A 25,678-nucleotide genomic window follows, 5' to 3' on the forward strand; every position below is an offset into this window, starting at 1 on the left:
TTTGATGAAATAATGAAGTATAAACAATTTAGGGATAATGTAAAACAGTAAACAAAAATGTTATGTGAGGAAAATTATGTATCAGAATATTAGAAAAACACTTTGATGTTCATCGTGTTTCACTGCTACAGTCATTACACTTGAGTTATCCTGCCATCAGGCGGGCCCACAGTCGGCCAGAGTTCCAAAGTCTTGGTCTGGCGTCGGTTGCTGTCGCTTCCTCCCTGACGTCAGTGCGCCAGGGGTATATAAGATGCAGCAGACGCCATTTTCTTCAGTTTTTCTTGCCGTGTGGTGCCCGAAGCAAAAGCAGTTCGCAAGTGCCGGTCGGCCGACTCCTAAGATATCAAATTAGATTTTCAGAACCGAAGTCTTCAATAAAGCTAAGTACCCCATTGGGGAAACTTTTTCTTGCCTCAGACTAATGTCAGTAAAAGTTAATAATTGTATTTCTTGTGGGAAGCAAATACCTCATAAGGATTTTCATTCTTACTGTATTCCATGCCTAGGCCCAGATCACGATGTCACTAGTTGTCGGTTTTGTGCTAGATTTTACAAACGCACTATTAAACGTCGGTTTGATTTTGCTCGCCATTACTTTGGCCGAAGATTTAATTATACCATGCCGTCTGAGCAACCGACGACCGGAATACACAAAAAACGCAAAGACAAGGATAAGGACAGGCATCCGAGGCCCAAAACTGACGATGAAGCCACTTCTAGGCCAGTCGCCAGTTCGCCGGTTCTCAGTGAGGTGCTTTCGCAGCCCCTGACACCCGCAACCTCAGAGCCACAGGCCGCCTCCGACTCCCACTTGGAGATGTCTAGGCCTCTGGATACTCAAGGTGTTGGGCCTACGGAGACTAACCCTTCAGATGGGCCCGGAGCCACTGAGCATGCATCGGCGTCTGAGGGTGTTTTCAGACCTTCACAGCTTACCATAAAAACTACAGCCAAGTCTAAAACTCCATTAAAGACAAAGAAGCAAGTACAGCATTCACCTGGACAGGCCTCCATGCCTAAAAAACAGATGCTCAAAATGGCCGAAGACTTAATTACTCTGATCAGGGGTACCCATCCCCCTCCGGATAAAAGGCCTAGGCAGGATATACAGACTATGATTCCTCTGACCAGGTTTCCATATATTCTGATTCCTCTTCAGACCAGGGATACTCCTTACTCCCCATATGCGGACTCTGATGCCGAAGAATCAATTCCTTCAGCCTCTCCTCCTGAGGAACATTTTTTTTGGGAAACTTTACATACCATGAGGGAGCATTTCCATTGGGAGGGCCAGGATTACTCAGAATCCAAGAAAAGGCTCAGAGACTTTCTTTTATTGCCTCAGCACAGGCCCCTTGCTATTCCGCCAGTGTTGGATATTGTGGATGATGTGTTTTCTGAATCCAGTTTAAATCCTGATTCTTTACCCCCTGCTCCAGTCAAGCCAGGCAGGTACTACAGAGTCCCTGACTCTCACAAATTTCTTCATAAAAACCCTATTGCTGACCCAGAAACTATTTCCCAGGGTCCCAAAGGGGTAAAGGCTTCCATGGCTAAAAATCCAGTTCCCTCTGACAGGGATTCTAGAGCATTAGACAGATGGGGGAAGAAAGTTTACACTTCTGCAACTTTAGCAGTGAGAGCTTTAAATTGCCAGTTTCACATGCTTAAATACCAACAATATTTAATGTCTTTGTTAAAACAGAAAATGATTACAAGTTCAGAACATCCTGACTATAAGGAAATGCAGGAGTTATTGCATGCAGCTGAACAAGTGGGCAAACATACTCTGCAATGTGGTTTTGATTCATTAGAGGCTTCTTGTAGAGCAACAGTTACAGGATCTGTGATTCGAAGGCATGCTTGGTTAAAAGAACAAAGTTTACCAGATCATGTTAAGGCAAAATTATTGGATGCCCCTTTACAGCAAGACATTTTATTTGGTGTTAAGGCAGAAGAGGTATTAAAGAAAATGGAGGATAAGGCAAAAATCTATGCAAACAGTGAAGGGTTTCTTACAGGTACAGCCACCACAATTTAGCAGAAATTGGCCTACAAAGAATTGGTCTTTTCCTGTGTCAGACAGGCCACAAAGAGGCAGATACAGACGCCCAAGAGGCAGATCTCAGCCCCAAGGCTCTTAGACCACGACAGTGGGGTGCTTCAACCCCAAAAGGAGGTGAAGACAAGTCACAACCTTACATACAGGAAACAGTCCCAATGACATCCCCCTTCGAATGCCAAGCACTTCCCTTTTGGCAACTCCCTTAGGGGGGAAACTAGCACTTTTTTCTCAAAATTGGCAAACAATCACCCAAGACAAATGGGTTCTGAATATTGTCTCAAAGTTACAGGTTCCACTTTCACACTTTTCCAAGGCTAAAAGGAATGCCAGACCTGCCACAAAATCAATGGGCAGAGGCACAAAAACAAATTACAGCCCTCATGGACTTGAGAGCTATTCAAAAAGTGCCACAGCAAGAACAAGGACAAGGATTTTACTCAAGACTTTTCCTGGTCCCCAGAAAGGACAAAGCCTGGAGAACCATACTAGACCTTTCTACTCTAAATACTTACCTGGATGTTCCAAAATTCATAATGTTGACACTACAGCAGCTTCTTCCCATGCTGGGCAAGAAGGCTTGGCTGGTTACTTTGGACCTCAAAGAGGCATACCTGCATGTCCCTATCAGACAAAATTGCAGAAGATACCTCAGATTCATAGCTGGTTCAATGCACTACCAATTCTCTGCACTGCCCTTTGGCTTATCTACTGCGCCCAGGGTCTTCACAAAGTGCCTGGCACCAGTAATTGCATTTGCAGACAAAAGGGAATTCAAATATATCCATACCTGGACGACTGCCTTGTTCAAGCAAAGAGCAAGGACATTCTTCTAAAGCATCTGGCATTTGTAAAAGGTTGCTAATTTGCCTAGGGTACACAGTAAATGAAAAGAAGTCAAAACTAGTGCCCTCACAAGAGATAATATTCCTGGGTGGCAGCTTAAATACAACGGCCCAGATGGCTTATCTCACGCCAGACAAACAAGGACAACTGACTCAGTATTTTCAATTGATGGCAACAAAGTCTCATCTCCCTGCAAGAAAAATTTTGCAGACCTTGGGATTCATGGCATCCTGCATACTACTAATTCCATATGCCAGACTGTATATGAGGAAATTACAATGGTACCTAAAAAAGTGTTTGGACTCAACACTCTCACAGTTTGGAAACAGTAATACCACTAATTCCCTGCCTACAACAGGAGTTTTGATGGTGGGCACAGGCATGTCACCTCAACAAGGGTCAGCCTTTCACTCTACCCACAGCCAGGCAGACTTTAACAACAGATGCTTCGGATTACGCCTGGGGAGCACACATGGCAGGAAAATGTATTCAGGGCAAGTGGACCACAGACCAAATGCATCTTCACATCAATCAAAAAGAGATGTTGGCTGTACAAAATGCCCTAACAGCTTTCCTGGACCTTCTGCATCCAGGACAATTATTATTAAAGACAGACAACACCACAGTAATGTGGTACATAAACAAGCAAATGAGCACTCATTCTTACCCCCTATGCAGACAAGCCATGACCTTGTGGAACAAAGCTCTTACTTATCAAGTTCATCTGCAAGCACAATTCCTGCCAGGAAAGAAAAATACTCTGGCAGACGACTTAGGCAGAAACATCATGGATCCTCACGAGTGGAAACTAAATCCACAAGTCTTCAGCATGATAATGCAAAAATGGGGGTGCCCAGACATAGATCTTTTTGCCTCCCCACTGAATTGCCAACTACAAAAATTCTACACAAGGACTTATCACACACAAGCATGGAAAGTGGATGCTCTTTCGTTCAGCTGGAAAAACCTAAAAATTTATGCCTTCCCACCACTGCCTCTCCTTTCAAAGGTACTCCTAAAAAACAGAAAACACCTCTCTCTAAAGCTGTTATGGATGTCATTTTGGAGGCCAGGAGGCCTAGCACCAGGAAATCTAATTCAGAAAAGTGGAAGAGATTCTGTGCCTGGAACCAGGCTCAAAGCCTTGACCCTCTTGTCCCAAACATTCCTCAGATACTACAATACTTAACTGAGATGCTGGAAAAAGGACTATCCTTCTCATCCATTAAGATCCACGCCTCTGCCATCTCAGCTCGTTACAACACAGATCCTCCTATTTTCTCTCATCCATTGCTAAAGCAGTACCTCAGAGGGGCTAAAAACATAAGACTGCCCCGGAGAGCACCAACACCTACTTGGGACCTCAATTTTGTCTTGGAAGAACTCACTTTACCTCCTTTTGAGCCAGCCAATTCAGCAGAATTAAAATATGTATCATGGAAAACTGCTCTGCTTCTGGCAATAACCTCAGCACAAAGAGTCTCAGAGTTACAGGCACTAATGGCAGTGGAGCCTTTCATCATTTTTCACCAAGACAGGGTTTCTTTAAGAACAAACCCTTCTTTTATGCCTAAGGTGGTATCCAGTGTGGCTCTTAACCAAACTATCCACTTGCCAACTTTTTATCCAGATCCCCAGAATAAAGGGGAGAGACTTCTGCATTCCTTGGACATACACAGACAGTTACGTTTCTACTTGGACAAAACAAAAGCTTTCAGAAAAACTGAGCAATTGTTTGTAGCATATGCTGCAGGATCACAGGGAAAGGCTATTTCAAAGCAGACCATTTCAAAGTGGATAGGACACTGTATCCGGTTCTTCTACACACAGCATGGGAAACCTGTACCTAGTAACATTAGACCACATTCCACCAGGGCAACTGCCACCTTAGAGGAGTACCTACCAAAGATATCTTGGAAGCTGCAACTTGGAGTTCAGTGCACACCTTTACCAAGCATTAACATTTGCCTCTTTATTCTAGATCGAGAGCTGGCTTTGCCACTGCAGTGCTGCAGGGCCTCATAGCCACACCAAATCCTCTATACAACCAGCCACCCTGACTCAGCTTTGGGATTCAACCCAAGGGTAAATAATGCAGCAGTGAAACACGATGAACATAGTACAGTTTTGTACCTACCATAAATGTAGATGTTCGAGTGTCTTCACTGCTGCAGTCCAGGTTACCCACCCGCCATCCCCTCTTTCTTAGCTGGGACTTATCTATACTACTCAACCGTATACTACCTATGTGGTGTATTTGCTGCTTACTGAAGGTTTTATTTTTACCTTATTGTATGTTTTATTAGCAATATGTATTGCCTACCATTTTTGGGGGCACCTGAAATCTGGGGCAAGAAAAACTGAAGAAAATGGCATCGGCTGTATCTTATATACCCCTGGCCCACTGACGTCAGGAAGGAAGCGACAGCAACCGACGCCGGACCAAGACATTGGAACTCTGGCTGACTGCAGGCCCGCCTGATGGCAGGATAACCCAAGTGTAATGACTGCAGCAGTGAAGACACTTGAACATCTACATTTATGGTAGGTACAAAACTGTACTTTTTGTAAATTCCTATACAGAATATATTATGTGAAAAGCAAACCATGGTATGAAAGTATTAACACTCAGTTTCATTAGATTGATTCATGGTACATAAATGATGATGTATAGTTTGTGTAATAATTTGTGTATTATAGAAGAAACTAGAATGTGTATTTTGTCACTGTAACAGAGGTAACAGTTTTTGGTAAGGAGGCAGATATCTTTAAAAATTAACATTTGAATGTGTATATGGACAAAATATTTACGGGTTGTATGATAGACAAAATGATACCGATGTTGACAAACAGAAGTGTTTGTACTAGGATAAAATTATGTTTGGCATGTTATGGTGTACATGGAAGGGAAAAACTAAAGCAGTTCTGTGTAGTAAGAAATGGAATGATAAGGATTGGATTAAGCAGATAGTTTTGGTTGTGACAAAATGGTGGGATTGTAAGATGTAAGGCTCTAAATGTATGCGATCATGGAAATGTATGAAATTGTTAAACATATCATTATATAAATAACTTTTTGACAAATATGATGTGATATTTAGCATCCACCCAGACTGAAATCAGATCAAGTAGATTTTTTTCCAACAAACATCGTTATTAAATGTTCACATATGATGTAGACAATCATACATTTATATAAATAAAAAACATCCAAAATGACACTTTAGTTGCAAACATTATACATCTCAGACACTACGGAAACAACTGTAGCTGCAAACATTGTACATAACTTATGATCTATCCAGTCATTGTCAGTTAAGCATTATATGGTTCATTCAGACCCTGCCTCTTAAACCTCGTTCCTTCTCTGCATATATTGTTGCCACAATTCCCATATTTTCTTATGTAGTTTGCTTCTTCCCTTTTCTAAAAATCCCAATTCAGGTTGTTTTATCTCTGTTACTATATTCACTACTTCTAGTGAAGTTGGTCTAGACTTTGATTTCCATTTTCTAGTAATTGTTATTTTAGCAGCCACCATAATTAGACTCAGCAAGGCTTTACTATGTCTTGGCAATACCAATTCTGTGTCATAGTTCAAAAATAAAAAAAAATTTCCATAGTCAGTCCAGTCCACTCACCCAGCATTGATTTATTATCTCATCCCAAGGTTGGCCCCTCAGGAATGCAGTCCCACCCTGCATTCCCAGGTACCCTGCAGTGTCGGTACTAGGACATAAACCCAAGTACCAACAATCTTCTGATCTTCCCATTCCCAAAGCCATGTTCTGAATGCACTACCAAACCCTGTTTATTCAAATCTCTTTTATGTTTTCCTTGGATTGCAGAATGTGTACTTTGCAATGCATCTGTTTTCTGCATCGTGTCTTCCTATTACTTCACTGAACTTATGATATGACGTCTTGTCTTTTTTCATCCTCCTGCTTTTCCTTGATTGCTCTGTTTTGTAGAGCAAACTACCAACATATTTTGTAGGAAAGGGCAGATATCTCTTCAGTATACTTTCCCAGTGAATTCCTTAATGATCTTTCTGATTTTTGCTTTTTCCAATTAATCAATGAGCATGGTTTGAGGAGTATAATTCTTTAATTTCTGTATGTATTTGTTTTATCTCTCAGAACTCTACTTGTTTCATTTTCCATCCTAAATTGAATCTTCTTTAATGATATATGATAATTTTTTTAGCTGGTAATCACCCAGCATGATTTAAGGGGTACAATTATTTTGTTTAATTTCTGTATGTGTTTATTTTATCTGTCAGAGATATACTGTTTTGCTGCCTTCTGTATCTCAAAGATGCTAGGAAATGGTAGAATGGCAGAATGTGATAGAAGTGTGCAATACATCACTGGTGACAATGACGTCAAAAATGAAGCCGCTTTTAGGGGAAAATGAAGTGCATCACAAAAATGAGTTTGTAGTTAGATCCTTTCAGCTTCTGACCCAAGGAAATCTTTTTTTCACAAAAGGGATTGTGAATGCTTAAAACTGCTCTCCTTGGGTAGCAGTAGAGTACAGAAGATGTTGGAATGCAAAATGCATACATCAAAAATAAGCAAGCCTTTTGTGGTGCTAGAGGAAACAGTTGTGTAGTGTTGTGTAGGTAAAACGTAGCATAACAGCAGATGTTTGAATGATTGCTGCTGCAGTAGCTTTAGTTATACTGGTTATATCCTGCCAAGGATATAACAGCCAGCCACCTTCCAAAGCTTCAGGGCCCCTTCCATGCACCCAAACTGTTGGACAGCTCAAGCTGAGCTGATTAGAAAATAAGTTTGGGTACGAAGTCCTTCATAGCTTTCTTACCAACAGAGGGAGGCTGAGCCTTGAAAGGACAAGGCTAGGAATAACAAAACTAAATGTCCACACCCTGGCATAAAAAAACAACAAAAAGCAAAGGGGGTGGGGGGAGGAGCGATTAATGCAGCAGTGATCATTCGATCGTCTACTATACAATTTGTACTATGTTCATCATATTGATCACTGCAGCAATAGCTTTAGCTATATGAGTAGATTACCTTAGATTAACTACATTTGGGAGTTGGAAGGAGGGAGGCCACGGTGGTGCAGTGGTTAGCATTGCCGCCTCACAGCAAGAGGTTCTCCGGTTCAATCCTCGGCTGGGGTGCCTTCTGTGTGTCTGCATGTCCTCCCTGTGGTTGCGTGGGTTTCCTCCGGGTACTTCAGTTTCCTCCCACATCCCAAAGACATGCTGTAGGTGGATTGGACACTCTAAATTGGCCCTAGGTGTGAGTGTGTGTGTGTGCCTTCTGTGGGAGGTTGGGCGCCAGGCTGGCAACTCAACACTGTAAAACTCCACTGCCAGTCATGAGCGGACAGGTGATCTGCTGTGGCGATCCCTAACCAGGAAAAGCCAAAAGAAGAAGGGCGGTGGAAGGAGAAGAGTCCAGAACCCCTGGAGAATGGTCTTAACACAGTTTGATGTGGACCTAGAGAAGGAACCAAGCTTATAGTGCTTTGTAAAATTATGTACAAAGGACCATATACCATCTTTTAAAATACTTCTAGAATGCAACCCTTTCAAAAAGAGTCATAGATGAAGCCAAGGACCTGGTAGAGTGGTCCTTGACCCTGCCAGGAATAGTCTTGTTATGGTGAGTATAACAAAGCTAATAGCCATAGGCAACCATTTGGAAATAGTCTGTTTTGACACAGATTGTTGCTTTTTCTTACCTTTTCAAGAAATGAGGAATTGATCCAAATATCTGAATGGTTTAGTTCTGTCAGGATGGTACCTGAGTTGTCTGTGGACATCTAATGTGTAGAATATCCTTTCTCCCTCATTTTAGGTTCAGGAAAGAAAACAGGGAGATGGATGGTTTGGCTAAACTCGGATACCACTTCAGGCATAAAAGAAAGATTAGTTCTCAAAGAAGCCCTGTCCCTATGGAAAATGAGATAGGGTTGTCTCACCATAAGAGCTCACAACTCAGATACCTTTCTTGCAGGGGTCAGGGCAATCAGCAAAACTGTTTTCCATGTTAAGAACCTGAAGTTAGCCATATTAGGTGGTTCAAATGGAACAAGTGTTTAACTTATGTAACACAAAATTATGATCCCAAGGAGGTACTTCCAGTTTTCTTGGAGGCCTCTTAAGCCAAAACCCTTTCAAGAACATTTTGACATGAGACTGCATGAAAGAAGAGGATCCATGCGCAGACATGCTGAAATGGCTAATAAATTAACCTTGATGGAGGAAATAAGAAAAGCCATAGAATAGTAACTCACACAAATATTGTAGTACCAGAGCACAACAAGGCCGGAATGGGTGCTGATTATGTTATTGGCACCAACTAGAAAACCCTTTCCATTTGCTAATATATGATTTTCTAGTTGCGGGCTTTCTTGCCTCCATTAGTACATGCTACTCATCCTCAGTAAACAGATGCCTAAAAGGAATTATGACTATATCATCCAGGCAGTCAATTGAGGATGACTGATGTTGTGTTGGGGGTGTATCAAACACAGCTTTTCTTGTGTGAGTAGATCCAGTCTATGAGGAACCTTATAGTAATTGCCCCTCACCATTTACAAAAGACACAAAAACTATAGTTACCTGGGCTAGCAGGGAATCACCACAATGATCTTGGTGGATTTTTTCTGAATCTTAAGAAGTACCCAGGATATTACTGGAAAAGGTGGAAAAGCATACAGAAACATTCCTGTCCAAAGAAAAGAAAAGATATCTGTCTTCCAGGCCTTCTTGCATGGAGTCCTAGAACAGAATCTTACCAGCTGATTGCAGAGACAGGAACTGAAAAGCTCTATTTGAAGAACTCTCCACAGAGGGATCAAATCTTGCAAGACTCCTCCCAATCTAGTTTCCATTCATGAGGGTCTGTCCTGCTCCTAATCGGCTTGTCTGCCACACAATCTGTCTGCACCAAAAGATTTCTCTTCTATCAAACCCAAGGACTGGGATTTGAAAAGATAAAGGGTGTTGATACTGTGACCAAAGAGATTTTGAATACCACTGTATCTTTCTCATGTGGTGTGTTTCCATGGGTATCATGAGAATAATAGATGCCATGAGGCCCAAAATCTTGAAGTATTTCCTTTCGGTGACTGAAATCTGAGTGGAATACCTTAGAAATAGATCTAGATAAAGATCCACTTTTTCCTGTGGAAGGAAAGCTCTTTGAAATGAGATGTCTAGTTGACATTCCAGGAACATAGTCCTGTGTGATGGAGTCAAAAAAGACTTTTGCATGTTCTCTTGGAATCACCCAAGTCTTTGCAAAAGTAAGCAGGTCATCTAAATGTGGAAAAATGTGGATACCCTGTAGTCTGCAATGAGTTATAACTGGAGAAAGACACTTTGGACTATCCACTGAACCAAGACTGTTCACAAACGATAAGGCAGAGAACTGATAATGTGATCAAGACACACACAACCTTAAGAAACATCTAAGTCTGGATGAATAGGGATGCGATGATAAGCATCTTTTAAGTTTAGTGTTGGCAAGAAAGTTGAAAGAGGAAGATGAGATAATTGTTAAGTGAAATAATTTTGGCTTTGGACGCTATCACAAACAGGTATAGGAAATAATGATCCAGAACTGGTCTCCAAGAATCTTCTTTCTTTGTCATTAGGAACATTCTTAAATAAAAACTCTTGCCTACCTGGGAAGGAGAAACTTGTTCTATCACTCCTTGGGCCAGCATTTGATAAAGAACTTGTGGGAAAAATAGTGTTATCTGAAGGATGAGGAATAATCCCCTGTAAAGGAGGAATTTCTTTCCACTGCCATCTGTAACCTTGATGAATGAGTAATTCCCAAATGTCTTGTGGAGGCTGCAACTAAACAGCAAATACTTCTCTACTTCTGAAATTTTTTAACTCACACAACAAACATAACAGCTGTTTAATAGTGAAGCTCTTTCATTCTGTAATTTATTAGAACTTCATCAGAGCTGAACTAAATCTAAAAACAATAATTTAAATAAAAAAAAAGTTGAAATACCATGCTTAAAAAAGAAACATATCATGTGACCTACAAGCCCAGTAACTTTTAAAAACATGTTAACTTAAATCAACACATGAAAACTTCCTAACAGGTGTAGTAAAAGTGAATATAAATATAAATGTAAACCAAAGAATATTTCATATGTTTTATTTATTTATATATATATATATATATATATATATATATATATATATATATATATATATATATATATATATATATTGCGATTTCAATAAGTACCTCATATTAATATTTTCATTTAAACCTGGCAACTTGTCTGCTTGTAGTAAACTCTGCTAGTTAAGTTCTTTAACTTTGAAAATATTATTAGCGTCCCCCAAAAAGGAGTTTCTCTCACACAAGCTTGATTTTCAGAACACATTTGTCTGAAACTATTTGTTGCCAAAGAGAAAAAGTGAGAGTCAGACTTTCTGGAATAAAAAGGTACCAGGGTTGGAGGGTTTCACAAGGTCTCTAGAATAGTTATTAAGCCTTGAATTGATTGCTCTTGGTTTTGGGAAGTTTGAGACCTAATTTAGGAAACCCCATTGACATTTCTTCTTAAATGTCTATTTACCTGTGTTTTGATGAGCCTATTTATTGTTATTGACATTAATTGCTTAGCAGCTGTGAGATCAACTGAAGCTATAGCTGCTAGGTCAGATTTGGGAATGGTGTATAAAAATTGAAAGGACTGAGGAACCTTATGCATCCTATCTGCCTTTATAACGGCAGCTAGCTAACTCCCAGGAAAATGAAGACAGTAACACAGAACAGGAGGAGTGGGTATAGGTTCTGAAAAACCCTTCTGCAATAATTCAGTGTATTTTCTGAGGGACTGAGAAATATCACTGTTCTCCCACTGAAGACACTGGCAGATTTAAGCAATGGTCTCAGAGAAAGTGACCCCCTCCCACAGGGAGAATTAGAAACTGAGCTGCTCTCCTCAGACTCTGAGTCTGAATCAGAAACCTGAGGGGAAAAAACTGCATCTGTCCCTGCATCTTCCTGTTCAGATTCAGTGTCTTGAATCTCTTCAGGAAAAGAGGTATTCCTCCTTCTTTTACCAGAAACTACTTTACTAGAAGCATCAGTAGCCTGAATTAAACCCTGAACCAGATCCAGTGAACTACTCCTATCCAAAGAAAATTGAGGAGGACTAAATACATACATGTTTTCTGTTTCTTTTTTACAGGAAAAGTTGGGCCAGCATTGTTACTAACAGCAGCAGCTTCCCCAGAAATGGGTACAGCAAAAATGACATAACCGGGAAACCTTCACTAACGACCACACAAAAAAAAAAAAAAAAATATATATATATATATATATATATATATATATATATATATATATATGAAACATGGTAGGCATGATTAGCGAAATTAAAACCTTGTTGTAGACATGTACATTTAATAAATATGTGCTGTACTCAGCAAACCGTATGTGCTGTATAACGTTGTACACTACTTCTGAGTTGCTAACATTAAGGACATGTTTATTCAATGTACATGTCTGCAACAAGGTTTTAATTTTGCTAATCATGCCTACCATGTTTTGGTAAGTGTAGTATATATATATATATATATATATATATATAAACAACAAACAAATAGCCAACAGTACCAAACAGTATAAAGTTTTGATAAAATTCCTTAGCTCCTCGGCCAGTAGGCCTTCCAAGAGTGATTTTATTACACATACAAAACAGCTTAAATAGTCATGGAAAAAATATAATTAGCAAACACTTAAACAATTATCCAATCACAAATATCCAATTACACTCTTTATTGAACCCAAAAGGCTCTAAAGTGCCATAATTTAAAATAAACAATGTCTCCTTCCTTAAAAGTTTTTACTTTAAGCTAGTACACTCACCCATACATACCTCAACTTTTTCCAACACACAACTTTTCAGAAATGCAGGATTAGCATGATGAAAGGATAGAAAATGACCCCCTAAAGGGCTATCCGGTTTCTTATTTCTTATATCCTTAACATGCTCCTGAAACCGTACTTTAAAACTCCTAGTAGTTTCCCCAATATAATACAAATCACATGCACATTTCAAGACATAAACAACTCCTGCCATATTGCACGTGTATTCACTAATAGCCATAAACCTGTTGCCATTAATATTTGGAAATAACTTAACCAAATGTTTACAAATAGAACATTTGCCACAAGGTATAGTTCCTTTAGTGACTGTAACTTTATTACTCACACTGATATCTGGTGGAAGAAAATGGGGGTTCATATTAGAACAACGAAAATGCATTTTGTCTAATGCATTTTCGTCAACACATGTAGGGCGAACAGGCAAAACAGTGAAGCTGCTTGACCACTTTGTTGCTTTGCCTGTTCTGGAGTGTAGTGTGGTCCCTTGTCCAGTATAGCTCCAGAGCGTGATTGTGCAACAGTTACTGACCTTAGGGTTAGGGTGCGGGTTAAGATAAGTGCATTTGTATGAAAGTGTTTACTATTTTCTATTTTGCGTTACATGTATAGTTGAGTTACGTGTGTGTGTTTTTAGCTGTTTACTTTTGTTTTGGGGGGTAGGATTAGGGTTAAGGTAAGTATGTTTGTGTTTGGAACTGTTTGTGTAAATGTACGAGAGTTACTTACCTTAGGGTTAAGGTGCAGGTTAAGGTAGGTGCATATGTTTTAAAATGTTTACTGGGGTTTTTTTTGTTAGATGTATGGTTGGGTTACGTGCATATGTGTATTTAGTTGTTTAATGGTTTTTTTTGGGGGGTTGGAATAGCGATTTCTTTCCCTAGGAAAGAAATCGCTGTTCTGTGGTTTTCGACATTTTCAGCGTTCGCTGAATATGTGTCGATGTAACACCGTTCGCTGTTTTCAGCATTCGGTGTTATAATATGAATCCATAAACGGTTATGAATAACCATAATGTTTTTATAACTGGGAAACCTTTCCTGTTCCCTCTTCCAGGACTGACAAGAGTAGCTCTCCCTTGCCAACTGATGGGGCCCTAAATGCTGCAGAGGATGTGGCTAACCCACAGTACATAGTGGCTGCGTAGGTGCTAGACTGGTGTGCTCCAGGGTAAAAGATGAGTGATCTGAGGTACACAAATGGCCACAGCAGAGTCACCCACCTGCAGCCGAGGCAAATTGTTAACTTGCTATGGTAGCAAAGGTTGTTTGCTTAAGTTTCTTTTTGTGGCTGGACCAACTGAGAGACTGGTAGAATGTTCCATGTTCAAGCCGAATATGATGCCTGTTTCCCACGGAAGTCAAGCAGCCATTACCGCTTATCACTGCCAGTCCACAAAAGTTACTTTTTGACAGAACAGCAAAGTAAAAAGCACTTTAAAATACTTTGCAAGCCTAACATAAGTAAAATAAACACAATTTCTCTGCAGAAAAAATATATTCAGTTATTTTACACCACTTTTAAACTGAGTGAAAAAATTAGTACTGCTTTAAAAAGTATGTTGCGGTTTCAAGACATGCATTAAAACACAACACACCTAGCTTAAAAATAACTTTCCTGACGAGGAAAGGAATAAAACATCAACACAATTAAGAAAACGGAAGTTTTTTTTTACCAAAATTTGGACTTATTTGTCTCAGCAAAGGAAAGCACAAATCAACCATCGATCCCTGAAAGTCCTAGAGGAGCATAATCTTTGGTGGCAGTAAAGCTCAGAAGGGCTTTTGCACGAAGTCTTGCCTTTTAGTCAGCTCAGCTTGAACTGCCTAACGGTTTGGGCTACTGCAGCAGTGATCAGTGTGATGAACATTGCAGAGTTTTAGAATCTGTCGCTCAATCCATTACATATAGAAAATGACCAGCTGTCAATTGTAGGATCTTTACCCATTGACTAGTACTGTTTCTGAATAGGACTACCATCTAAAGGAGAACTATGTTTTCAGTTATTTTTCTCAGTATTTGTCTCTTCCTTATTTTATTTGGATGAAAAATCCATTTGCATTCTGAGACTATACATTTACTGTCCTTTAAATGTGATTAAGGGATTTGTTCATCCTGTACTTAAGTTAAATATATAACATTTGTCATACCTGTGCCTGCATCAGTGGGTCTTAAAGCACACTGCAGTCTTTGTGTGTGTCATCCTCTTGATGGCAGGTGTAGTTCCCCCGCATGTATGTAAAGTTATCAATGTACATTTGCAGCCAACTGGTTTGTTATGTGGCTTAATCATCTTTTTTAACCATTGTTTTAATCCATAGGACAAGATGAAAACACCTTTGAGAAACTTAGAATCCAAAGTAGAAAATTTAAAATATGTGCAAAACCATCAGGAGAAGGAAATCCTAAGTATACAAGTGAGTGAGGTGAATGATTTTTTTCAAATATTCTAAATGCAAATAATTAATTACACCTGTCTAAAGCATCTGTTGTGCCTTTGTGGTATGTCTCATGTTATTTTAAAACTTATTAATTTAATGGCATGTATGTTGGACTGATTATCAATGAAAAGAGTTTACAAGAATCTTGTTGGCTGCGTCATATTTTTTATGACTGGATAGTGTTGAAGCTAAGGGGAACTGTTATAAACTGTTAACAATACGGGCTGGTATACTGTTGCTAAGTCTGACACATCTTAAAATTTATTTTTAACACATTATTTATTTTGTATGACAGTGGTTTGTATGAGGCATTTCATAAAATAAATGTTTGAACCACATAACCTATGTATTATGGCATAGAACTGATAATATCTTCCCACAGCTCTACCACAGTGTATTGTTATTATATAATGGCATTGTTTGAAATATAAATGACTTATCTGTTTAAAATTTTGCTATTATAATTTACACTTCCTCTTGGTTCCATCGCTGCATGTCTACAAGTCAACAGGATTATTAAATGATGCACTGCATCTGCACACTGAGGAATGCAGCAGTGCTTAGTATGTAGTTTGACACTGTAAGTCTGTCAGCCAGAAGTGAGTTAAGGTGTGATTCCCGATTGCACAGGATTGGCCTGATATACAATTGAAAAGCCGACTAAAATATATATCCGAAGTTATTTAAACAACAATTTCTCTGTTAAAAACCCTAAATATTAGATATTCCTTGATGCTTAAAGGTAAAGAAAATAGTCATTTTTGAAATAGTTAGATACATGAATCTGTTTCAGTTCAACAACTACCAAACTCTGTACATTGTCCTTTGACTTCTGATTAGAATGCGGTCCTCTTCATTAGGAGATGAAACCAAGCCGTCATGTAATACAGATTTGTTTTTCAGCTGCATAGATCCACACAAGGCATTCTGCATCATAGGAGTATGTATTACAAATCCACAAGCCCACATAAGTCTTATATTTCATAGATATTTTTCTATCCTCATTGATCATTCATGTTATTTTTGGCCAACAGACCAACATGAGTCATTCTGTATTACATATCTGCTCGTGAGACCAAAGAAATACCCAAGGTTCATCATGGATTTGCTCCCCAGTCCTACTGACTAGTAAGAAGTCCATATACCCACACAAGTGAATTCTGTCACAGATGTGAATAATTAAATCCTGTAACCTGCATAAGCATTTACCAGCACAACTGTATTCACCAAACTAACCAGCCATCTGACATGAACCATTGTGTATTTCACACATTTTCACAATTGCACAGGCCAACAGATTTATGTAGTTTAAACCCACAGGCATATTTGAAGCATTCTGTTTCTCATATTTATAAAGCCCAGACTGATAGAACCACATGAGACATTTTGAGACACAGATGTATTTCTTATTCTTACAGGCCTAGAAGATTCTTCATCTCTGCAAAATCACATGAGCCACTGTGTACCACAGGTGTATTTCCTACACCATAGGTACAGAAAAGCTATTCATATCAGAAACACTGGTGCAACCCCATTAACCTGTAGGACCACTTTAAATTTTATATGCCCATATCTCAGGCCCATTAATCAACATAAACTGTTCTATATCAATTGTTTGTTTCCCATCCTAGAAACCTACTGCTGTTCTGCATCCATGTGGACCAAGTCAAATTATTCTGTATCTCATACACACACACAAATATATATATATATATATATATATATATATATATATATATATATATATATATATATATACACACACACACACACACACACACACACACACACACACACACACATGTATCACTTCCTCAGCACCATCTTAGCTCACGTCTGGTTTTGTCACTTAGATGTCCTTGACTGGTTATGCATTGCAGATATGTTTTTTAACCACATAGGTTAGTATGAATCTTTCTCTCATCTCTTCTTTATCTAGTGTAACATGAAATGTCCTGCATCCTAGATGTGTTCTGAAACACCACAAATCCACTATAGTCATTCTATCTCACATGACTACTCCCAGACTTCAAACACAGACCACATAATGACCCTGTGCAAATAGTGACTGTTATATTAGAAACCCTTTGAGTATAGTGTGCTTGAATGACATAACAGATATTTTAGTGATGCATGTGAAGATTTTTTCACATTTTAGAAGTGGACCTTGGATTCAACCTCCCCACACAGTTCATTTTAAACTCTATTATAGTCTGTAAGATACATTGATGTCACAAGTATGGCCTTCATCTGACATTGTAACCTGCCTTCCACCAAAGTCACAGGTCTTCCTAATGGGGTTATTGCCACTTTGTGACTTGGCACGTCTTGTAAGAAGGCCTGGCCTGTTGCACATCAGAAATGTCAAAGGATAGTTTGTTCAATGTGGATCATATTGCTCAAAGAATGTTTTAAAATATATCCCAAAATATCTACCCATCAGGCAGCTGCATCCTTCTTTCTTGAAAATGTTTTTATCCCTTTCCATCTTCATGTATTTAAATGTGCAACCACCTCTCTGCAGTGATTCCTGATCTAGTTTGGGGAGCTATCTGTGTACTGGGATATACATCCCCATCTTCTCTGGAGAGCAGAGCATCTCAGGCTGGTTTTACCTCGCTTGACAGACATACTTTTTGACTTAAGTTTGATCCCAGCCTGAAGTCATCAATAATGCAGAAAGAAGACTTTTCTCTGTCAATGGGCTGCCATCTCCTCATATGTTATGTAAAACATATATTTATTCACCTAAACTGTAATATAGGTCTACTCGGTATAAAACATTCTCCTTTCATTGTTTCTTAGGAGGATATATTTAGTTTGGAGCTATATATTGGACAAGAATTTGCAAAACTGCATCAGTTTCTCAAAGACAAGGAACAGAAACTCATCCAGCAACTTAAGAAAGAAAAAGCAAACATTCTAAAAGAAACTGAAGAAAGCCTTAAGAGTGTTAAACACGGTATTTCCTTCCCTGTGACAGTGTCTGGCACCTTGGAGATCAAGAATAAAGAAACAGAAGCAGAGACTCTGAAAAAGACAGCACAAATTTTTGAATCCATTGAAAAAGATTTTTTAGTCACTCACAAGACATGTGACAGTTACTTGGATCTCAGACAGCAGGATTCTGTTAATATACTGACAGTAAGTATGCTTTTTATTTTTGCTTTTATTTATTTTTGTTCCAAAAATTGACTGTGGCAGTTGAGATGAAGAAAAAATATTTATAGTTCTTTTTTATTGCAGCCTATGGAGAACTCTAACTCATATATTTATATTTATATATTTTTTTCTTTTTCCAGTAGAATCTCAAAGGGTAAACTCCAGTATAGACCACATACAGTTGTGCACAATTACAAAAAAAGTGTGTGTGTGTGTGTGTGTGTGTGTGTGTGTGTGTGTGTGTGTGTGTGTGTGTGTGTGTGTGTGTGTGTGTGTATATATATATATATATATATATATATATATATTTCAAATATATAAATCAATCAGAGTTCTCCGTAGGCTTTCACTGTCAGTTATGTATTATCATTAATAATCTAGTATTACATGAGACTTTAGAGTTGGTAATAACTCATTTGTGTGACAGCTGCCTTACTTAATGACAGATGTTTAGAGACAGGCAGTTGAGTGTACTATTACTGATATGGTACTAATTTGAAAGAGAACTTCACATCGGAATGTTCTTTGGAGAAGGTTAACACGAACATTAATGTACTGATTGCATTTGGGGGGGTAACTATGGATGTCAGCAAACAGTTACAACTAAAATACCTCGGTAAGATCAGGTGTCCCCTTAAAGAGTTTGAAAAGGAGATGGTGTTTGCATTGTCTTTTAGATGATGCAGAAGATTGTTTCAGGCTTTGGATGTGGTGAGGGAGAAATGTGGGACAAAGTTGTGGTTAAAGTGGTGACTGTTCGAGGTATGGCAAAATTATACCATTGGCTTATTTAGTGGTGTGATGGGCATTTGTCATGCTTGTGTAGAACAAAATGAGCTATTGTAAGAGTTAAAAAGAACAAATTTTTTATTCATGTTAGGGTTAGTTATTAATCAGTAGACATAAGCAGGGATATAATGTAGGGAGTAACTGGAGAATAAATGATAGTCTGTGATCAGCACATCTGTAAAGGAAGAGTTTAGGTTGGTAAAGGTGGATGAGAAATATAATATAATTGAGAGACAGAAAAAAATAGGTATGTTTGGAAGTTCACAGTGGAGTATGGAAAGAGTCTACTTTATCACTGAATTTGTTTATAGCCAAGTCAATGTGGTGGTTTAGATCTGAGCTGGGGCAAACTGAAGCCTTAAGGGTTTAAAATTATGTAGTTGGATGTAGTTGTTATCTGTAATTTTAGGAACTATAGCATTTTTGGGGGTATGGTTAGATGGCCATGCTGTTACAGCAACTATTATTGCATTTGAATTTAATATTTTTAATGTATTATATTAATATATATTTTACATATTGTATATGATACTTGGCTACTGGATGTGAAAACAGGGTTGGTTTCATCTCTGTATTTTATTACTTCAGTTGGATGTTAAAAGGGGATATATTATTGACAAATATAGCAAATAAACAGTTGTGGCCCAAGAACACAACATTGGGATACACCTAGGCATACAGGGTGGAGAGTGAGACACTGGTATAGTATATGAGTGCCTGATTGCATTCAGCGAAGTAGCTGTTGAACCATTTTAGGGTTTGGGAATTAAGGCCAAGATTGGTAAGTCTAGATATAATGATATTATGGCTGACTATGACGAATGCTTTTGGTTGGTCAAGAATAATGACATCATTTAAGCAGATATCATTAAGCTGTGATGTAGTAACCATAAATACTTGTAGTCTCACCGCGATCAAACAGATGAATAAAATGCCAAATAAATCCAGAAATGCTTCAGATAAAAATACATTAAAACAACGCTTTTTTTAAATACGCACTAGAAGGAATTAGAACCATGGTTACTAAAGTATACAAACATCAAATAATATATGAAACTAAAACCAGAAGCTTCATTCTAAAAAGTAATTAAATTAAAAATCAATTAGTTTAGTTAATTGCACATTTGAAGCCATGGTTACTAAGGTATATACACATCAAATACAGCCTGCATAAAACACATAGAATAATCATTTCTATTTACATCAATGCAATTAATACAACCTTCCTTACACCTTAAATGAAAGGACATAAAAACTACGATGACAGCAAGACGCTGCTATCGTCTCCTTAAAACTAGTCACATGATCCCTAAAGATCAAGATATAAATAAATAAGTAAAACTGAAACCTAAATAACAAAGGAGCTTCATTCTAAAATATAATTGAACCATTATTGTGGTGGAAATAACATATTCTTTACTACAATGTCTCAAGCAAAGGAAAAAGATGTCCATCACCTAATACGTGAAGTAAAATAACAACACATTGACGTCCACAAATACAATGTACAGAGAGGCCAAATGATGTGAATGATGGACATGATCAAATGTCACGTAAGAAAAATGATATGTTGAGAGTATGAATGTATAAGTGAATGTGTGACTAAAACAGGAAAAATTGAAAAAATAAAATAAAAAGAAATGAATTGACACAGAACATGTGTCAAAGAATGTGGTGGTGTGTAGTGTGGATGAATGATGATGGAATGTGACAGTGGCATATCGAAACAAAAACCAGCAATATAATGTTGCAAAGCATTGGGCCACCAACAGAATATAATAAAAAAGCTGTGATGTAATCTGATTGTAAAGAGAATGAATGATGTTTGTGTACCATGACCAGGCTGAAAACCATGTTGACAGTCAATTAAAAGGCTGTGTTTATTGACATGATGTAGTAATTAATGGTCACATACTTTCCAAGAGTTTTGGAAAGGGAAGTATTGAAATAGATTGATATTATCCAAGCTCAGTTGGGAGGCCTTATTTGTAGAGTGGATAGTATACGGGGCTTTCTTTAATGGGTCTACTTAATAGTGTAGACAGTGGGTAGGCAGTGTCTTCTGTGCTAATTTTTAGACAGTTGGGAGGTAAGCTGCCCGATGCATGAGGACAAGTTAAATTTTTTTAGCATTTTACAGATTATTGTTTAGGGGTAGTCTGTTAGGTGTAGGCTTATTCCTCAGAATCTAGAGATGGAGCTTTATTCTTTGGAGTTTAGAAGTTTTCATTGCATATGACATTCTGCTATAAAATAGGATATAAAACAGGATTTGGTTTGATGGATATTTCCTTCTAGGTTGAGTGCATACTGGTTGCTGTACTGAGAATTATTGTCCTCAGTATTACTACAAGCCCTGTTCTCAGGATTCTGTCCACGATTTTCCCTGTGACTGGTATGAAATAAACAAGCCATTGGCTCACTGGGTTTGTTCTGCCCCACCACCACCACATTGCCCCCAGTGTACGAGGCTACCACAATTGCTATTTTCCAGTTCTGTGGCACATAACTGAAGTGACATTCAGCTTTATAGACATATGGCTGTTACAATTTCCTATGAACAAAGAGAAGTATGCTGTGCCATGCCCAAAGTTTCAGCCACCAAATGCACACGGCCTCCAAGGCAATAAGAGTCAGCAGGCAGTATGGAAGGCATCAGCAGCAAGCTGCCCAGTGGGCATATTAGTGGCAGTAAACATGTGCAGTGCAGAATGGGCAGTACCTTTATTGTTGGTTGATGTGGACCATTACCCCCTTCACTTTGTCTAGGGAACATTATCTAAAACCCATATTGGAGCATATGTGTTACTACTGTAGCATACATGATTTCCTCCATGCTGTATCACACTTCCGCATGTTGTACTGTACATCAAACAAAAACACAATACTTCCCCTGCTTAGATGCACTTGTTTATTGAAGCTGTGGGCATGGCACTACATGCCTTTCTTTGTTCACAGGGAATTTGGAGCAGCCAAATGTCTGTGCAGCTGAATGTCACTTAAGGTATGTGTCCCCAGTCAAATGTACCTTAGAGCCTGAATGTGGCTGGGGATAGAAGTGAGTACAGCAGCTGTTAGTCCCAAGGGCCTGCTTTTTGGCATTTCTTACTATAGCCTATGTGATTACTTTTTCGGAACATTGGAACATAAACTGCATAAAAAGTTATGTCTTTCTATTGACAAAAAATTGCAAGAAACATGTGAGGGTACTGTGAATTTTGTGAGATGTAAGGACAGGAGATAAACCCAAAGCTACTTTAGTAGTCTTGTCTCTTACCAAGGAAATGATTTCAGATGGTAGCCGTGGACATTTTCAAGCTTGTTAGCTTATCAGGTGTCATAGTTGGCCTAGCAATCACTTTTATGTACTCAGTGTACTGTCATCAAAATAAGTTTTAAAACACCGCTGCAAGAATGTTAAGAAAAACTGCCACATACTTGTTTTTCCTGTTCTCCTAGCCAATTCCAAGTGAATTCTGGCTAGTGACATCTGAAAAGCTGTCCTTCTCAAGGCCCTAAATGGAGTGGACTGCCCAGGCAAATATTGCTCCTTTTTAACAACTGCATGCTTTTTGTCTCTTTTCCCTCTAACAGGAGAATGTGCAGGCCCTTGTGGCATTATGGATCAGCTTTTGTCTCAAGATAACCATCGACCACAGTGATGACACTTGCATTAGCTGCCTCACATGGTGTTTGTTCCTCACCTTGTCAGTGTGGAGAGTTGGGACATACATGTCCCACTTGGTTACACTGCAAATATAAAATCCAAATACTTTTGTGTGTACTGAATGCAGTGGTCTCTCCATTTGCTTGTGGAACCTGCTGTGATGTTTTAGGCTACACTCGGTTGACATGCTTTTACCCATGTGTAGTGCTAAGTAAATCTTTCTTCTGTATTTGTGGCTTGCTGACTAGACAGAATTCACTGTTTTTGCCCATTTCTTCAGCAGTGTTTTACTCCTGTTCTGGCAACCAGATTCTTCCATTCTTAGGCAAAGTACAGAGTGCATGCTACCTTATCATAAGATCTCTAAAAATTTCAAAGGTAGTAATATGATATATGCTCATGTATCTACTAAAAATTAGTTCTGCAATGAAGTCACTTGTCCTATGTTTCTAATTATTTCCTATAAGCTTCAGTTCACTTAAAACATTCACATGAACAATCCCTCACTTTAATTCAAGACAGTAAACATGTTCATTTCAAATAAAATATTAATTTTCTTACCAATAAATAGATGGGTTAATACCTTACCCATTACACACAGTTAGACTGAATCTAATTACACACGCATTCCTGTGTGATAGCAAGACTGTTTGTCTTCCTGTTATACATACATATGTGTGTGTGTGTGTGTGTGTGTGTGTGTGTGTGTGTGTGTGTGTGTGTGTGTGTGTGTGTGTGTGTGTGTGTGTGTGTGTGTGTACTGAGGAAGCAATTTACTACTAACATTGGCATCCAGGACTACGTTTTCACCCCTGTTACTGGCAAAGACTGAGCACCTTCTTTTCATGCAGCTGTTGTTTTTCTCAATTTTGTACCACACCACTTCATGATAACAGACCCTTGTTTCCTCTGCAGTTTTGGACTCTTCCTGCTCCTGATGAATTTGCTTTCAGCCAGTTCACCTTTTCAAATTGCAAGTGTTTCATCTTCAGCTCCAGGTCAAGTTTGCACAGTCCAAAACGCTTTTTGAGGCCATCTGGAGATCTAATAAGTTATGTTAATGCATGATCTTTATTGCTATGCGCCATTGTACTCTCCCTGTTCAGTGCATTGAATTTCAGTGGTACCTGAAGTGGCTATTATCTCCTCCTAGATTATATGAACATGTGGGATTCCTTTTTATTTGTAGTTTGTGTTCATCTGTGACACTGACATTTTTTGTATTATATACACCTTATTTTGCATTTCATAACTCATTTTGCCTAAAATAAGATAACTGGTGTGCAATATATACTTTTGATAGCTACCTTGTGGCTGCAGAGGGTATATACACTTTTGGTAATAGAATTGTTTTGCAAGGTACACATGTCCAATGCACAATATCCACTTTGCTACCAACAATCAACATGTCAGAAGCATGTAGTGCATTGTCTGTCTGCATTGCTGTTCCTACTATGGAGTATTAACAATATGCATATGTGAAAGTGGTCCTATGAGTGCATAGAAATACATACTGCTGCCTTAGACTGTGATTAGCTCCAGTTACACCCAAGCAGGCTCCACATTGTGCAGCTAAGGGCAAAGTTATAACCACTGGCGTGACAGTGGTTTGCCTCCCTTACAGTGCTATATTATGAAGAGTATCTGTATCGTGGATACAACTCTTGTATTAACATATACACAATGATTTCTATGAGGGATTAACAGTACATGTCAATGTCACAACCCTTTCCTGATTTTTATGGGAAGAGACTACCTGCAGCCAGTCTAGTTTCGCATACCCAGACCCAATTACTGTGAACTCTTAAAATGAGTTAACTTATAATCTGCAACTAGTAAGTCTTTCTCTCTGAAAAAGGCAGATGCCAACAATTAAAATGCACAGCTGTGTAACTACTTTAATAAACTGCCAGACACAAGCTTTTGAAATTCATTAATGAAATTATTTGCTTTAAAATAGCAGTCCATCCACCCATCTATTCCCAACCCTTTTTCCATTTTTTTCAAAGTGTCTGGGATGTCATATCAACAGTGACCATCACCTAGAGGCCAATGTTCACATCACAGGTGGCCAACTCTGCTGTGGTTGTTATAGACAATGTAGTTTACAAATTAAATATACAAATACGTATGTATTTTCACAAAGTAACATGATATCAAATGTTCATACATATATATTTAGAGAGAGAGCACTAGAAAAGCACAACCAGCTTGCTGTTTTTGTCATTAATGGAACTAAAGGAGATTTATCTAGCCCTAAGTTAAAAGTAACTAACTGGCAAAGTCCATAAACATGAGCTCACAGGTTTTAGAAGCAGACAGTCTCTCTTCTCAACAGAAGTTCACAGCATACTTCCACTGGAAAATACAAAATCTAACTGGCCTGCTGGCTGTGAACTTCAAAAGTAGAATTATATTAACTTGAAGAGGTCCCAGAGGGGTATCCCAGATTTAGACAATACTGGAAAATATTCAGTTCATTCAGCCTTTTACAATCCCACTTCTGTATAGGAGAAAGAATTCAAGATACTTTACTTTTTGTGCTGGGTCAGTTTTTCACACTAAATAGCTTCTCCACCCAGAGCAAAGCTGCCTAGTTAACTGAAAAGGTTTAACCAAGTAGAGTAACTTCGAGTTAGATAGAAAATAAGATATGTTAGTGTGAATGAGGCAGTTTATTTTTCTAGGCAGTGCTGCATTTCTGTAAGAAAAAGTACTTACTTTCTACAGCTTCACACATTTCACATCTTGGCTGTACGTTTAGTACAAAATAATGTAGGTTTTTATAAAATGTCTCACACTTTCT

At 38.5% G+C, this 25,678-nt stretch overlaps 1 protein-coding gene across 1 annotated transcript in view; it reads left to right on the forward strand.

Annotated features, from left to right (window-relative positions):
- The window catches only part of LOC122813885 (zinc finger protein 420-like), a 175,904-nt gene that overhangs the window by 45,819 nt on the left and 104,407 nt on the right, over window positions 1–25,678 (forward strand). Inside the window, exons 2-3 of the mRNA XM_044086425.1 lie at window positions 15,135–15,230; window positions 18,060–18,398. Coding sequence (XP_043942360.1) covers window positions 15,135–15,230; window positions 18,060–18,398 — 435 coding nt within the window. The remainder of the gene's footprint in view (window positions 1–15,134; window positions 15,231–18,059; window positions 18,399–25,678) is intronic.

This window comes from Protopterus annectens, chromosome 10.part0, assembly GCF_019279795.1.
Source record: "Protopterus annectens isolate FY-2018-M chromosome 10.part0, PAN1.0, whole genome shotgun sequence".
Lineage (NCBI taxonomy): Eukaryota > Metazoa > Chordata > Ceratodontiformes > Protopteridae > Protopterus > Protopterus annectens.